This window comes from Electrophorus electricus, chromosome 6 (genome assembly GCF_013358815.1).
Source record: "Electrophorus electricus isolate fEleEle1 chromosome 6, fEleEle1.pri, whole genome shotgun sequence".
Lineage (NCBI taxonomy): Eukaryota > Metazoa > Chordata > Actinopteri > Gymnotiformes > Gymnotidae > Electrophorus > Electrophorus electricus.
The window spans coordinates 9,840,799-9,855,798 of NC_049540.1; the positions used below are offsets into that span (position 1 = coordinate 9,840,799).

At 44.3% G+C, this 15,000-nt stretch overlaps 1 protein-coding gene across 1 annotated transcript in view; it reads right to left on the reverse strand.

Moving 5' to 3' along the window:
- LOC113587087 (voltage-gated potassium channel subunit beta-3) overlaps positions 1-15,000 on the reverse strand; it is a 31,297-nt gene that overhangs the window by 16,108 nt on the left and 189 nt on the right. Inside the window, exon 1 of the mRNA XM_035527707.1 lies at positions 14,660-15,000. This exon is cut by the window's right edge and continues 189 nt beyond it. Coding sequence (XP_035383600.1) covers positions 14,660-14,943 — 284 coding nt within the window. The 5' untranslated portion in view covers positions 14,944-15,000. The remainder of the gene's footprint in view (positions 1-14,659) is intronic.

Sequence of the window (15,000 nt, forward strand, 5' to 3'; positions counted from 1 at the left end):
GAGTGGGGGGGGGGGGGGGGGCGGGGTGGCAGCAGTATTAGAGGAATGCTGAGAGACTTTGTGCTGCAAAGTCACAGCCTAGAGACCATAATCCAACCAACGTACAGAGAGAGAGAGAGAGAGAGAGAGAGAGAGAGAGAGAGAGAGAGAAAGTGAGACACAGAGAGAGGAAAGTGTGACAGAGTGGTTTCTGCATTCTGTTTGAGTGTAGTTTTACCTTAACCACAGTGCTCCTTATCATTCCTATGAGGTTTGAGGGGGTGTGGAGCTGGGCACTAACGCTGCTAGACAAAGAAATAAAGTAGCAAAGGACCAAAACTCCAAACGTACACTGACCCAAACACCTCTAACACCAACAATCCTCTCAACAAACACTAACATTCTAGTGTGATGAATAGGACACTGAGGAAAATAACAGACAATACAAATGAACCAGTGTGAATGAACATTTGTGAGGCATCCTGGAACACAGACAGGACAGAACCCTGTGTTGGACAGGATTAGGTACTAACGATACGTGTAACACTATTAATAGCATGTAATAAGGATACAAAAATGTTACTTTATTCTGTTAGAGTTAGATTACAGAAAAAGGTAGTAATTAAATTACTGATACATTTTTTAAAAAATGTTGATTACTAGCAGGATTAGATTATAATTTAACAAGGATTATAATTTAACAAAGATTATAATTTAACAAGGACCTGGTGGTTCTATAGCAAACATACTATAACTGCACTATTAGGGCATCAATGTAGCCTGTATTCTGTAAAAATATATATGTCACGTTATGGGTGTTTTACTTAATTCCCTTGAAATATGTTACTGGAAACAAATGTTTTGTGAGATCTTTCAGGTGTGACTCATGCTTTTCTTTGCTATCATTAATACACATGATACGTCTCAAGCAGCCCTCCGGAACTACCACCAACTACAGTTCCCAGTAGCCTCTGGAGAGCGCATCATCCCCAGAGTACTAATCCAGCACACCTGTGCATCATTACAGTCACCTTTATATACGCTGCTCACATGCGGAGTATTGCCTTTAGTTAACAGTACGTTGTATATTTAGCTACTGTTTAATTGACCTATTTACGTTTCTACTCCGTTTACGAGTTTTGTCTTGCCCGTCTTAATGCTTTGCTTTCGACTACTCTGATTCTGGATCTGCACTTTGGATTTGTTTGCCTCTCGGACTTTCTTTCACTGCCTGTGAAATTAATACACTGTTTGCGTTTTGTTATCCGCGAGCGTCTGACCTGTCTTGCTGCGTTACAGAGCGATTACATTTTTTAGGTTGTTTATCGTGACCATGACATTTGTTTGATGTGGACACAAATCATTTTTTTTTTTTTGTGAACAGTTTTTTTTCCAATGTTAACATGAAATTTGTTTTTGTCATTTGTTTGATACAAATTTGTACATGTTTGTCATCTTATTCTCCTGCTCACGCTTACAAAAAAACAAGGAAATGGAACACTCTAGTGTCCTCCCACTCCTAAATTTTATCGTCACGATAAAATAATGTGCTTACATATACTCCCTCACCCCCCAAAAATTATATAGCCATATATCCTGTCTGCATGACCAGATAATAGCAAGAAGAGGAAATCAAACCTCTTAAAAACTAAAATAGGCCCATGTTCAAAAATCAACAACAAAAAAATAAAATAAATGGTAGCTTGGTGGTTACCATGTTTGTTTTTCAGCACTAGGGTCTTGTGTTTGTGTGCCTATCTGGGAGGAGTTTCCAAGTTCTCCCTGTGTCTGGGTGGGTTTCTGCTGGGGTCTCTGGTTTCCTCCCACAGTCCAAAAACATGGCAGTTATGTCAATTGGATACTGTAAATTGCCCTGGTGTGAGTCTGGTGTGAATGACTGTATGTCTGCATGCCCAGTGATGGATGGTGCTCTTTCCTGGGTGTTGTCCTCTCTCTCCTTCTCTGTGCCAGCGTAGTCCCCCAGGGGGCTGTAGTTTCTGGTTGAGAGTACGCTGTATGATTGGCTGCTGCTTCTTTTCGGTGTGTGTGTGTTTTAATTGGATGTAAAAGCATACTGGGGTATGAGAAATGTACTACATAAGTGTAACTAATAATAGTAGTAGTAATATTAATAATAATAATAATAATAATAATAATAATAATAATAAAACTGATGAGACATGCATGTCCCCCCTGGGGTTGAGGGGCAAGGGCTCTGTAGAGTGGGATGCAGGAGGAAAGTGCATTTAGGGGGATGTGGGCAGCTTGGAGGGGTGGGAAGGAACAACTAGGTTGGGTGGTCGGGCCGGATGACCTGACCATGTTATAAGGAAAAAATGCCAAGAGGACATAAAGGACTTTGGTCTTACCCAGTGGTCACGACAGATTATAAACCTGAAAGTCGACTGGGAAGGGGTGATCTGCAGCAGCTGTAACCAGTCAAACACTACTGCAAGATCAGAGTCAGTCTGCTGTTGGGCAGGCTTGTTCCAATCTGCTTGAATCTGGACCATGTTTGTGGAGGTGTGAAGTGGACTGGGTGCCCTTCTTAGACATCATATACAATGAGGTGAAGTCTGTTTAAGTTACAACTGTGGCAATTGGAGGCTTATGAGATACAAAAGGAACATCAGGAATGATGCTGAGTGGGAGGTGGGAGATGGCATGTGCATCTGCTGCCATGGTGGTGTTTGCTATCATCATGGTTATGAACAGTCCAGTCATAGAGATCTAATTCAACAGCCCAACATGCATGCCAGCCTTTGGGTTCCTGATCAAATGGGAGCATTTTCAGACCCACCAAAGGCTTGTGGTCTGTGATGGTTGTAAATGGGTGAAAGGCTAGGTAATGGCAAAAATGATGAACAAACCAAACAATGGCAAAGAGCCCAGGCACTGTATAAAAAGCAATTCTGACCTTGTCTCTGGGATGTAGTGGGATTTGCCAATAGCTGACTATGAGGTCAATGGTGCTAATGACTTGTACACTTGCCAGTCTATCTAGGAAGCCATCAGTCCAAGAAGTGGGTATGAGTCCTTGATTGTAACCATACTGGGGCAGTGGTAAGCAACACAAAAATTGTGAGTGCCATCTGCTTTTCTGGACTAGTGCCACCGGGGCTGAACAGGGACTTCTCCACTACCTGTTGCAGCAAAGACTGTGTTGCTAAGGATGTGCAGTATGGCTGCAATTTACCAGGCTGGGCTGTATTAGCTGTATCAGTGCGGTGGTAGATAATAAGCATTGGGTTGTATGCTGAAAACGTCAGCAAAATACATCAACATTGTCACTTTTTGGCCAGGGGACAAGCTAATGTCAGACGCCTGCTGTTGGTGTGGCGCAAACAGAAGTGCAACAGCAGAGGCCACTGTGTAGTCTTCATATTTATCACATGGGTGATATGTGAGGGAGAATAACTTTCATGAGGGACAAACTCCACAAAGCAAGATTGTTTCTAAGGAGCGCTTAATTATCCTAACTAGCCCTTGACCATTGTGAACAGCGGTTGGCATTCTAGGGACTGTAGTTCAACAATCCCTACATAAGTTAGAGCAAGCCACATCTGTACTGGTACCACTGAGATAGACAGAAGCCACCATTTAAGAGAGATAGCAACATGACAGGGTAAGGCAAATTGGACACTGCACAGGTGAGATGCACACTGCACAGATGCAGTGTTGCGAGGGAGAGAAAGGCACAGTGGTGTGATGCAGTTGTAAGTGAGCATGGGGAACACTTAAGGTCATGCTGTGTTGCATGAGAAAGACCCATCATAAAATCACAGTATGGTCTGCGGGGGATGGGGTTGACATTTGGCCCCTAATCCCAGCATCTAACAGTCTCCCTGATGCTGGGAGGGAGGAGAGGATGTCATCTCACTTGACCTGGAAAAGTGTATCTGCCATAAAAGGGCATTGCATTGGGAATGATGAGTCTAATTATGTGGGGTTGGGGTGGGGAAGAGGTTGATGAGTGTCTGGTACGTTTATATAGTGGACCAGAGGAAGGGGCCAGGCATTACGGACCTCAGCATGGAATAAAGGAGAGGGCAGTGAACTGGATAAGCATGGTATTCCAGAGAAATGTAACAAGTGGGATACCCATCGTGGTGACGCCATGGAGGAAAGCAGACATCCCAATATCGATGGATGGCAAGAAGGAACAGAGTTGGGTATCAGAGTGTCCACTCAGATGATGGAGCCCAGTAACGAGGTAGAGCGATATCAGCAAGAAGAGGCCATTGTCCCCTGTCAGACGTGTATGAGGAAGTGACAGAGCATTCCATGCAGGTGTGATTACATAAGATGCCTCATTCTGAGTGATGTCTACTGGAATAGGCATACGCTGTAGTAAAACAAGCTGAATGTGTGGGCAAGCAAAGTCTGGTAGCCCCTTCTGAAAGTCAGCAACCTCTTGTGCAAGTCGTTCTAAAGGACTGTCTATGTGTTCCAAATGTGACTGTATCAAGTAGCTCCATTATAAGGTCACCAATAGCAGCCATTAATTCATCAGTCGGTATACTAGGGTCTACATTCAGTGTCACAGTCAGAGGCATGACAGATATGTGCACAGCTATGGCCAAGGCTAACTGGGCTTGTCCTCAATAAGTGGCCATGTTCGGTGTGGCTCCAGGCTAACTGCCCCATGATTATGAATTTCACATTTTTGTGTTTTGGGGCCATGTTGGGGAAAAGCCTCTGTCACTATGTTGATGAGATCAGCAGCATAAATCTTGAAGGGCTCTTGAGGCTTGCAAGGATGCAAAGTCAAGTATTCTTTAAAAGCAGCTAAAAAGTTGGTTACCCTAAAATCTGCACTCATACCAGCTTTAGTTTGGTCATAGCCTGCCTTCAATGCCAGAGATAAGCTCTGTCAGCATGCATAGGCAGGCCCACAGGGTTTAGCAGCTAACAATTTAATTTTTACAGAGGTGCAGTTGACATATATATGGCAACTTCAAAGTGCTGAATCCATGAACTGAAAGGTTCTACTCCCTAGCTGGTGAAAGTCATGAGGGGTTCAATCCTAAATGGTACTAGCAAGTGCACAGGTGGAGGTCTGAATTCAAAACACAAAAAAGACATCCCAGTAAGTTTTTTGCCAAATACAGCCTTAACTGGTAGCATAGTCAGGCAACAAAAAAAAAGAGGAAGACTCAGTGTAAAAACTAAAATCTCAGGTGTAGGCATTGTTTAATTATGCCTTTATGCATTATTTAATTATGCATTATTTAATAAACAGAACAATTAAAAGTTATTGCTGCTACTCTCGCTCTCTTCCTCTATCTCTCTCAAAAAGATAAGAACAAAATGAAACAGTCGAGTCTCGACATAACATGGAAAAAAACAAAATATGGAAAGAATTATTGTGCTTAGCTTATCTTGATTAAATTAATTTTCTTTTTGGTATAGGCTATACATTGCAGAATACAAACAGCCAGTCATGGGTGCCAATGTTACTGATGGTATTATTATTTCCTCATTATCAGATGATAAACTCCTGCTAAAACCTTTGTTAACAATGCAGTGGGAGTGAGGAAGATGGATTACTATCCATTTTGAATATACAGTATAGAGAACTTTGTTCTCAGTGATGCCGAAACATTCCTTGCCTATGTGGTCTAAATACAGTTTAGTTTCCCTGGTAGAGCCTACCAGCTTATGTAGGGAGAGGAATGTAGAGACTGGGTTATTCTGCAGCAGTACTGGACTGCTGGGGAGCGAACATATTGTTTATGTGGAGGACATTTACACATTTGCCGAGTTTTGTTGTTCATGAGTCTGCACTGAGAACATACAGGAGCTTGTGAGTGGCCAAACTAGCTGTACACAGTGATCCAAAATTGTTTTGCATGTAATCAGTTAAAAACAGAATCCAAAAGCAGCAGAAAATAATCAAGATTTTGTTATTATAAATATGTGATCAGTAATCTGTGAGGGAATACATTTTTAAGTAACCCTTCCAACCCTGATGCTTGAAAATATAGGGTTCATTGGAACATCTTGAGTCTGTGTGCCTCGAACAAAGTACACTGGAAGTCAACATAAATTCTTCACACACACGCGTGCACGCACACACAAACATGCGCACACTTCCAAGACAGAACCCATCTGACACCATTAGCTAATCCCTCCAATAAACATCATGATGCCTGTAATGATCAGGGGCTCTGTTAGCACGGTGCTGAATGAGTGCGTTCACAGATGGTCCTGTGGGGGTCTTTCTACTCCTATATAAAGCTCTTAAATCACCACACAAGGGAATAAAAACAATTTGGGTTATGGGCAAAGCACAAGTAAAGACACTGAGGTCCCATTGCCAGTTGTTAAGGTAAGGTACAGACAGCTCCATAGCTACACCTCACAGCACAGCATCTTGCTTCATCTAGTATGCAAATACATATTCACAAATACTTTATCACCCTGGTGCCATAACATGTACACATACACAAAAACAACTGTACAAAAAGGTACTATACTAAAAATGAGATATTTTTACTATATTAACAAGATATCAATTAAAGCATATTATATTTTCAGCGAGGCATCAGGCTAATTCATGCATACATACACAATCACACACACACACACACACACACACACACACACACACACACACACACACACACACACACACACACAGGTCTCAGGCTCATTCAGATTAGCCCTGCTCAGTCATCATCCTCTGGGGTTTTGGGGGCAGCTGTTTCATAAAGTGAAATAGGTTAAATGTGCTCAGTCAGAGGATAACAGCTCAATACAGACCCACTGCTCCTATGTAGCAGCTGCTGCTCATATACATAAGGATCCACATGGTTGAACGGAATAACCACAATCCAGCATAAACTAAAGAGGATGATGGGGACTCATGATAGGTTTACATAAATGTGAAACATTAGTGTCACTGCTTTTTCATTGGTTGCACTGAGTAACTCACAAGAAAGCCAGGACAAATGGCTTACAATCCATATCACACTATAAAAAGCTGTGACAATGGCGCTGGAGATAAGGAGCGAGTGGAGTGGCAAGCAGAAGCTTATTTACACAGGAAACAGAAAGCAGGCTCACCAAGTGAGCTGCAAAATAAAAGTCTGTGAGTAGGACAAAAAACGGGTAACTAGGCAAGCCCAGAGGCTAGTGGCAGGATGCAGGCTTGGAAGCAAACAAGACAGGCTCAGAATGGTGTGGTACAGTTTCTTGCAGAGGCAAATGGGAAGTGACTGGGAAGTGTGATTGGTGGGTGCAGATTGGTGATCAATGTATGTAAATATTGGTAGTTGGCTGGGTTCCGAACAGGGCATGACAGTACCCCCCAAAGACTGGGAGAGCCTGCCAAAGACTGGGGACAGTGTGACCCGGATGACGAGGGGTGAGCATGATGGAAGGACTCTGGGTCCAGACTTTGGCTGGACAGCAACCAGCTCCTCTCCTTGTCCATACCCCAGTTCACTAGGTACTGCAGTCCAGCAGCATGTTGACATAGTAGGCCAATCCAATGGAGGGCTGAAGGGGGGATCAGCAGTGTCCAGCAGACACTTGAGCCACATTGCTATCCCCCAACCAGGATGACCCTACACATGATGTCACTGATGCGTTCCTGGATGGTATATGGGCCAACACACCTGGGATGCTGCTTGACACTGGGACTACCCACATCCGGTCTACCAACTGGAAGATTTTATCATCACACCTGCATGGATATGCTGTTCACATGAAGGTGGTGATGGCCGCACGGAGACAGTGCTGTGTTCCCTCTCATACCTTCCGGCTCCTATCGAGGACCGGATGGAAGGAAAACCCAAGGACGGTATTGTTCCAGGGGGTGGTTGGAAGCCCAAAATGCACTCAAATGGGGTGGGTCTGGTAGATGCATGGCTTAGGGAATTCTGAGCATACACTGTCCAGTGTAGGCAAGTGCTCCAGATGTTGGGGTGCAGATCTCTTGGTTGACATGTCCACTTGCCCAATGAGTGTGAGGGTGGTGACTGGAATTGAGACTCATCATCACATTAAGTTTGCTGCCTGGTCGACAACAGTGAGGATGGTGGTGTGATCGTCCGACATTAGGGGATCCATCACAGAGTCGAGGTCAGCGTGTGACCATGGTTGCTGTGGACAGTGGAAGGAACTTGCCACTGGAGGGGTGAATGGTGGAATGATATTCCCAAATCACACATTGTCCCTCTGCATAGACAGCCACCAGTAACGTACAGAGAGGAGCTGGCCGGTTCACATGCATCTTGAGTGACCAGAGAGTAGACGAGAGAGGAATTGCAGTAGTATATACAGTTTGTAGCTATGGAAAAGAGGATGTTGGTCGGCATGGTCCAGATCCCACTCAACAGTCCCCAGGAAGCAGGAAAAGGACAGCTTCAGGGCTAAACCGGTGTGGGAGGATATTCGCCTTAGATTTCTTGGAACCAGGTCAGTATGTGATGGTGAAATTTGAACAAGAGTAGAACATTTACCAACTGTTACCACCTGTTTTGGATGGTGATAATCACAAAGAGGTGTTGGGTGCCCTCTAGCCAATTTTGGGTGCCCTTGAAAGCCAATTTTATGGCTAGCAGCTCCACTGCCAACACCATAGCTGAGCTTTTTTGAACCTTAAGCCACCTGCTTCATTTTTTGGCTTAGACCAGGCCACTGTGATTACACCTTTCCCACTCCCACATCAGAGGCCTCCACCTCGACAATGAAAGGCATGCTAGGATCAGGATGTTGAAGGACGAAGCAGTGATGAATGCCTTCTTGAGCATGGTGGGTGCATTCTCTGCCACCCATGATCAAGCTGGGTGGGTCTGTTTACCTTGAAGGAGGTTGATAAAGGACTAAGCATGGAGCTGCAAGAGCAGATGAACTGCCTATAAAAATGTCTGAACACCAGGAAGGGTGGAAGTCCGTGACACGTCTAAGGTCAGGGCCACTGTGTTAGTGCCTCAACCTTATAGGACAGTATGTGGATGGAGGTCAAATTTATAACATAGCCCAGGAAATTGACCTGGTACAAATGGAACACGCACTTCTCCAGCTTGCAATACAGATTGTTGTGCAGAAGAGTGCAAAGCACCTGGACACATCTTAGACATATTGGTCCAGGGAGGGTGAGTAGATCAATATATCATTATAAATAATGATGGATCTACCCAAAAACTCTGAAAGGACCTGGTTCATGTGCACCTGAAACACAGAAGAGGCTGTAAGGAAGAAATAGATATTCATAGTGTCCAGAGGCCCTGCTAAAGGCAGTCTGCCATTCGTCCCTTTCTCTAATGCATATCAAGTGAAGATACTTCTCCAGCAGGGTGTTTCAACCCCTGTAGACTATGCATGGATGGAGACCTACATCTCTCTTGGTAAGAAAGAAGATGCTGGATGGTGCAGGAGAGGTTGTAACCCTGAGGCCAGTTCCTGGTCCATAAAACTCCCTACTGCACCAGAGGCAATCATGGCCCTGGCAAAAAGAGAAACACCCTTGCGTGTTACTGTCACCCTGAGACAAAAAGAGTGCCCTGTATCCTTAGTCACCTTCACCACCTTTCTTGTAATCATTAGCTGAGGGGGCAAGATGGCAAAAAACCTGAACATAGTCAGCACACACAATATAAGCATAGGCACTGTTGGGTGTTCCTCTCCCCCTACGCATCGGAGAGATGGGTGTTGCCAAGCTGTCGTATAGGATGGGTTGCTCCATGATCTTGTCCAGGGACCTTGCTTCCTCATGGCAGGCAAGCTCTGCATTGCAGTCTCTCCTCAGTCCCTCCACAACCAAATATTCCAGTAGGTAGTGGCTGCAATTGTGTGGAATTCGAGGATATACTCCACCACTGGGCCTGAGCCTTTCATGAGCTATAGCAGGGTTCGACCGCAGACACCGCACCACTTCAGAAGGTGAAACACTGCCTTCAGCTGGTGGACGAAGTCAGGTTAGTAGTGCCTAATTGTGGAGTCAGTGGTCACCAACACAATGTCCCAAGTTTTGGCTCTCCCAGTGAGCTGACTGATCACAAAGGCCACTTTGGCATGATCAGGTATAACTGGCTGATATGCGAAGTACAATTTGCACTTGACCAGAAAACATACGGACCCCTCAGGGCCACCACTGTAGACCTCCAGGGTAGCAATGTGGAAAGAATGAAACCTAGAAGACAAAGGTCCCACAGGACTACTGGTTAGGGGTGTGGGAACCACTGAGAAAACTGCCACGCTGCTGGACAAATGATCCGGTGGAGGCTTAGATCTGGCTTAGATCTGGTGGATTTCCTAACTGAATCTGATGGCAACCAGTGAAAGTGTCTTGCAGGCTAAGCGCCTCAGTCAGGCAGGTCTCACTTGCTGCCCTGCAATTTATAGGCTTTGCCTTCTGTGACATGGCGCTGGAGCAATGGAGCGAGATGCGAGTGGAATGGCAGGCAGAAGCTTATTTACACAGGAAACAGAAAGCAGGCTTACCAAGCTGTAAAATAAAAGTCTGTGAGTAGGACAAAGAACCTAACGTGTAACTAGGCAAGCCTGGAGGCTAGTGGCAGGATGCAGGCTTGGAAGCAAACAAGGCAATTCGGAATGGTGATGTGCAGTCTCTTAAACAGGCTAATGCAAAGCACTAAGGATGGGGGTCTGCAGGAATAAATATGGAAACGAAAACAAGAAAATAGAACAAACAATGAACTAATAAGTGAGTGGATCGGTATAGTGATTGCTGGGTGCAGATTGGTGATCACAGTAGCGCAGGTGTGGGGTGATGGCAGGGAGTGACAAAAACATGATAAAAATGTTTTTGTTGTGCAAAATATCACATACATAATGTAAACATTTGTATATCAGCAGCTTTAAAAAATGTTAACTTTTAAATTTAATGAATAAATATAATGTAATGAATTAAAATTAATAAATGTAATGCATAAAAATGCATAGATCTAAAAATGCATTTCATAGAATGTGGAGGAGTGGTGGTCAAAATAAAGAATGGAGATATTTTTTAAGAGAGAATTCCATATTGCAATAACAACCATCATCTTTATAATACATCACTCAGCTTCAGGTCATAGTTCATCTGTCGTTTAACTTCCCATCAGATTTCAGACCTTGTTCCAGGATTCACTTCCTCTGTTAATTGTTCTGCATAATAGATTACTGCAAATTTTTCCTAGGCAAAACAAAATAAGAACCCTCATGCAGAGAGCGTGGTCTGGGTGGCAGTGTCTGTACACATCCAACCTCCAGCCAGATGCCACTGATGGTTTTGTTTTTGTACATTGAAGTCAGTAATTTACTGTTCCAGCAGCACATTCCCGAGGTCGACATTTGCAACATTCTCAAGGTCATGTCTGCTCCATTACTCCAGGCATTTTCACTAAAATATACTTTTTATGTACCTACACAAACAAATGACACAAATTACAGTTCTAAGTCTGGGTTTAAAAGGTCTTTTGTGTGCTCATGCGGCATTAACGCTGTTCCTGGAACAGTGGGGCGTGGCAAGAGCTGCGTAATCCCACTCAGCCAGCAGGGAGGAGGCTGAGAAACATGCAGGGATTCCAGGATCCACCCTGTCACCACCAGCAAAAATAAACAAAAAACAAACAACAATACTGCACAACAAACAAACAACAAGTAATAGCTGACAGTCTCAAAAAATGCCAACACAGCCATTTCGTCCTGAACTACTGTAGCCAGAGAGGCGTCACATACATATACACATGTACAAACACACACAAACACACACACACATACACACACACGCGTGCACGCAAACACACATTGTCCTTTCTGTCACATCTACATTGCTGAAAGTGAAGAGGGGAATGAATGCACTGAGTGAATCTCGCCATGACCTTGACCTCATAATGCATGCAAATGGGCTGAACGCGGGATAATCACTGCCAGTAAGTGCAGTGACAGTAACTGTCATTACCATTACTGTGGTGTTGTGGCTGGTACTGCTGCTGTGGAAAGTGTCATTCCAGCCACAGTAGAAATGAGCTGCTGTCTGAAGAGTTATGTCGTACAAGTGTGAATGGAGAGGGAAACAGAAATCGCTTTATTGCATTAAGTGCCATGTGCAAAGGGCCGACTTTGTGCATCTTCTGGACTAGAAATATGTTTGCTCCTAAAGTTCACACTAGTAGGCGAGGAGGACGTGCATGTGTGCATGAGGGTTTAACACATAAAACAACCTCTGTGTGTGTGTTTGTGTGTGTGTGTGTGTGTGTGTGTGTGTGTGTGTGTGTGTGTGTGTGTGTGTGTGGTGTGTGCCTGGTGTTTGCAGAGTGGTTCTGTGGAAGTTATTTGTAAGGCTTGTATGGGTGTAGTGGACATTGGGAGGGTTTGATACGGGAGGTGTTAGATGGATGTGTAAGAGGAGAGGTTTAGTCAAAATATGTGTGGTATGAGTGTGCAGGGAATCTGTGAGATAAATTGTGTGTGTGAGTGTGTGTGAGTGTGAAGATAATCTGTGAGATTTAATATGTGTGTGTGTGTGTGTGTGTGAGTGTGAAGATAATCTGTGAGATTTAATGTGTGTGTGTGTGTGTGTGTATGTGTGAGTGTGAAGATAATCTGTGAGATTTAATGTGTGTGTGTGTGTATTTGTGTGTGCACGCATGCATGTGAGGATGTGTCTGTGTGCGCTGATCTTTGAGACACACGGCTACACTGCACATACTGTCCTGTTTGCGCCAGCAACCAATGCTGAACAGGCTGTTACTGTGGGCAACCAAATACACACGTACACACACACACACACACCTCTTTTTCAGTAGTGCCACCTTCTCCTTTCAAATCACACATGCTTGCTCGCTTTCAATGCTTTTGAATGGAGAGAGAGAGAGACAGAAAATCACATAGCGAGAGAAAGAGGAACAGAAGGAAGGAGACAAGAAAAATGACAGGCGACATAATGCAGAGCGGGAGATGGAGGAAGATGGAGAGAGAGAGAAACAAAGAGGGAAGAGGAGAAGTAGCATATTGTTACTATCATCCTCTATTTTTAAAACAGGCTTCTTAATGAAAATGTAATTGATGGATGAGAACAATGTCAGTATTAAGTGGAGTCTCTTTCTCTATTTTGTATAACTTCACCTCTTTTGCCCTCTGTCTCTCTTCCCCTCTCTTTCTGTGTCGTTCTCCTCTCCTCTCTCGGCGTGCACGCTGCTCAGAGGCTAGAGCCCTGGCTCTCTTTTCCATTAGCCTGACTGCCCAGCACAGGTGCCTGCAGGGCTGCACTGTTTCTGGAAATTCTTTGAAAAGGCACCATAATGCCATAATCGTCCAACAAACACATTTCCATGCATACACACACAGACGCATGCACACACATATACATGCATGCATGCACACACACACACACACACACACACACACACACACACACACACACACACACACACACACACTCACACATGAATATATACAGTATGGTATTACTATCTTTATGTAGTATTTTTTACTGACTTGTGTATTAGTGTGGTTGTATAATGCTATGCCCTCCTCTATATCTAGCCAACGTTAGTGCCTAATAAAGAGGACACATTTTGGCACTTTTAAGCTTATTTGCATAAAAAACTGCATCTTCTTATACAAATCAATTGTCTAGTTTAAGAGCTAAAGGCTAAATACATGTCTACACTCTATACACAGATTGTATACACACACACACACACACACACACACACAGGTTTTAATGGATAACTCTGTAATACTAAGAAAAGCCTTTGGTTACCAACAGAGTATTGTCACTGACAGGTGAAGTGCACCATCGGGCATGTGTGTGTGTGCACACAGTTACAAACATGAGTCATGTTGTTGCATGAAGCATGTCATGACCTGTAAAGATGTGTGTGTGCATGTGTGAGAGTGTGTGCACGAGCAATGTTACTTGTGCATAATGAGCCTGTTTCAGATATTCCGCACACACATAGCCAACAGTTACAGGCACAAAACACCCCGGTCAGCCAATTAAGTGAGTGTGTTTGGACAGGTTGTGTCTTATGCAACACCTGAAGAAGTGGTAAAGATCCTGCAGAGACAGCACATTTGGGACACTCACTGTACCTGCACACACACACACACACACACACACACACACACTCACACAGAGCTATGTAGTTCAGCTATGATATATGCACACACCCCTTAAATCATGAATAACCAAAAAACCTCAATAATTTAAAATAAATTTGCTGTCCTCTGTGAAGACTGATAAATGATATTATACACTCACACCAATAGTCTCACAGGAAAAACATTCATTAACAATGATTCTTTACACACATACACACACGCACACACATGCAGAGCAGTGTGAGCAGAAGCAGAAGCTGAGGTGCTTCTTATACTGTAAGACATCTAAATATCCCCATTATCTATGTTCAACTCAACCCCCCCCCCCCCACACACACACGCACATGCACACAAACACACGCGCACACACACACCACTATCTCATTGCTCATCATACACGCAGTTAAAGTGGCCGTCAATGGGCCTTCATGAATTTTTAAAGATATCATAAAACATTGGCTAGTACAGAATTATACAATGTGGCAAAGGACACTCTAATAATTGTCCCTCTCTTTCTGGCCCAAGCACACACTTATACTCATATAAACACACACCAGAGTTCTAGTAGGTCCTCACATGTCCAACCACGTCCTGTGTCCAGTCATGTCTTCCTACTCACCTATATTTCATGCTGCTATGTCGTCCAATCGTCTCCTTCATGTGGGCGTGGCCTTGTGGTGCAGGCCGTGACCCCGCCCCCTCCCGAGGTTTGACTGAACTCTGGGGAGCGTAGTTTCCGTTGCTGGCCTGTGTGCTCATCCTCTCTGCTGCTACGCCCCCACCGCCTCCTCCCCCACCCCCGCCACTGGTGCCCCCTGGTGGCGGGGCAGTGCGCAGGCCACACAGACGGTCTTCGCTCCTGCTCTTCAGGTTGTGCTCCGTACAGGCGAAGGACACTTGCATCCTGACAAGCACTCACACACGCGCACACACACTGACAAATGCGGGAGTGTATGTGTG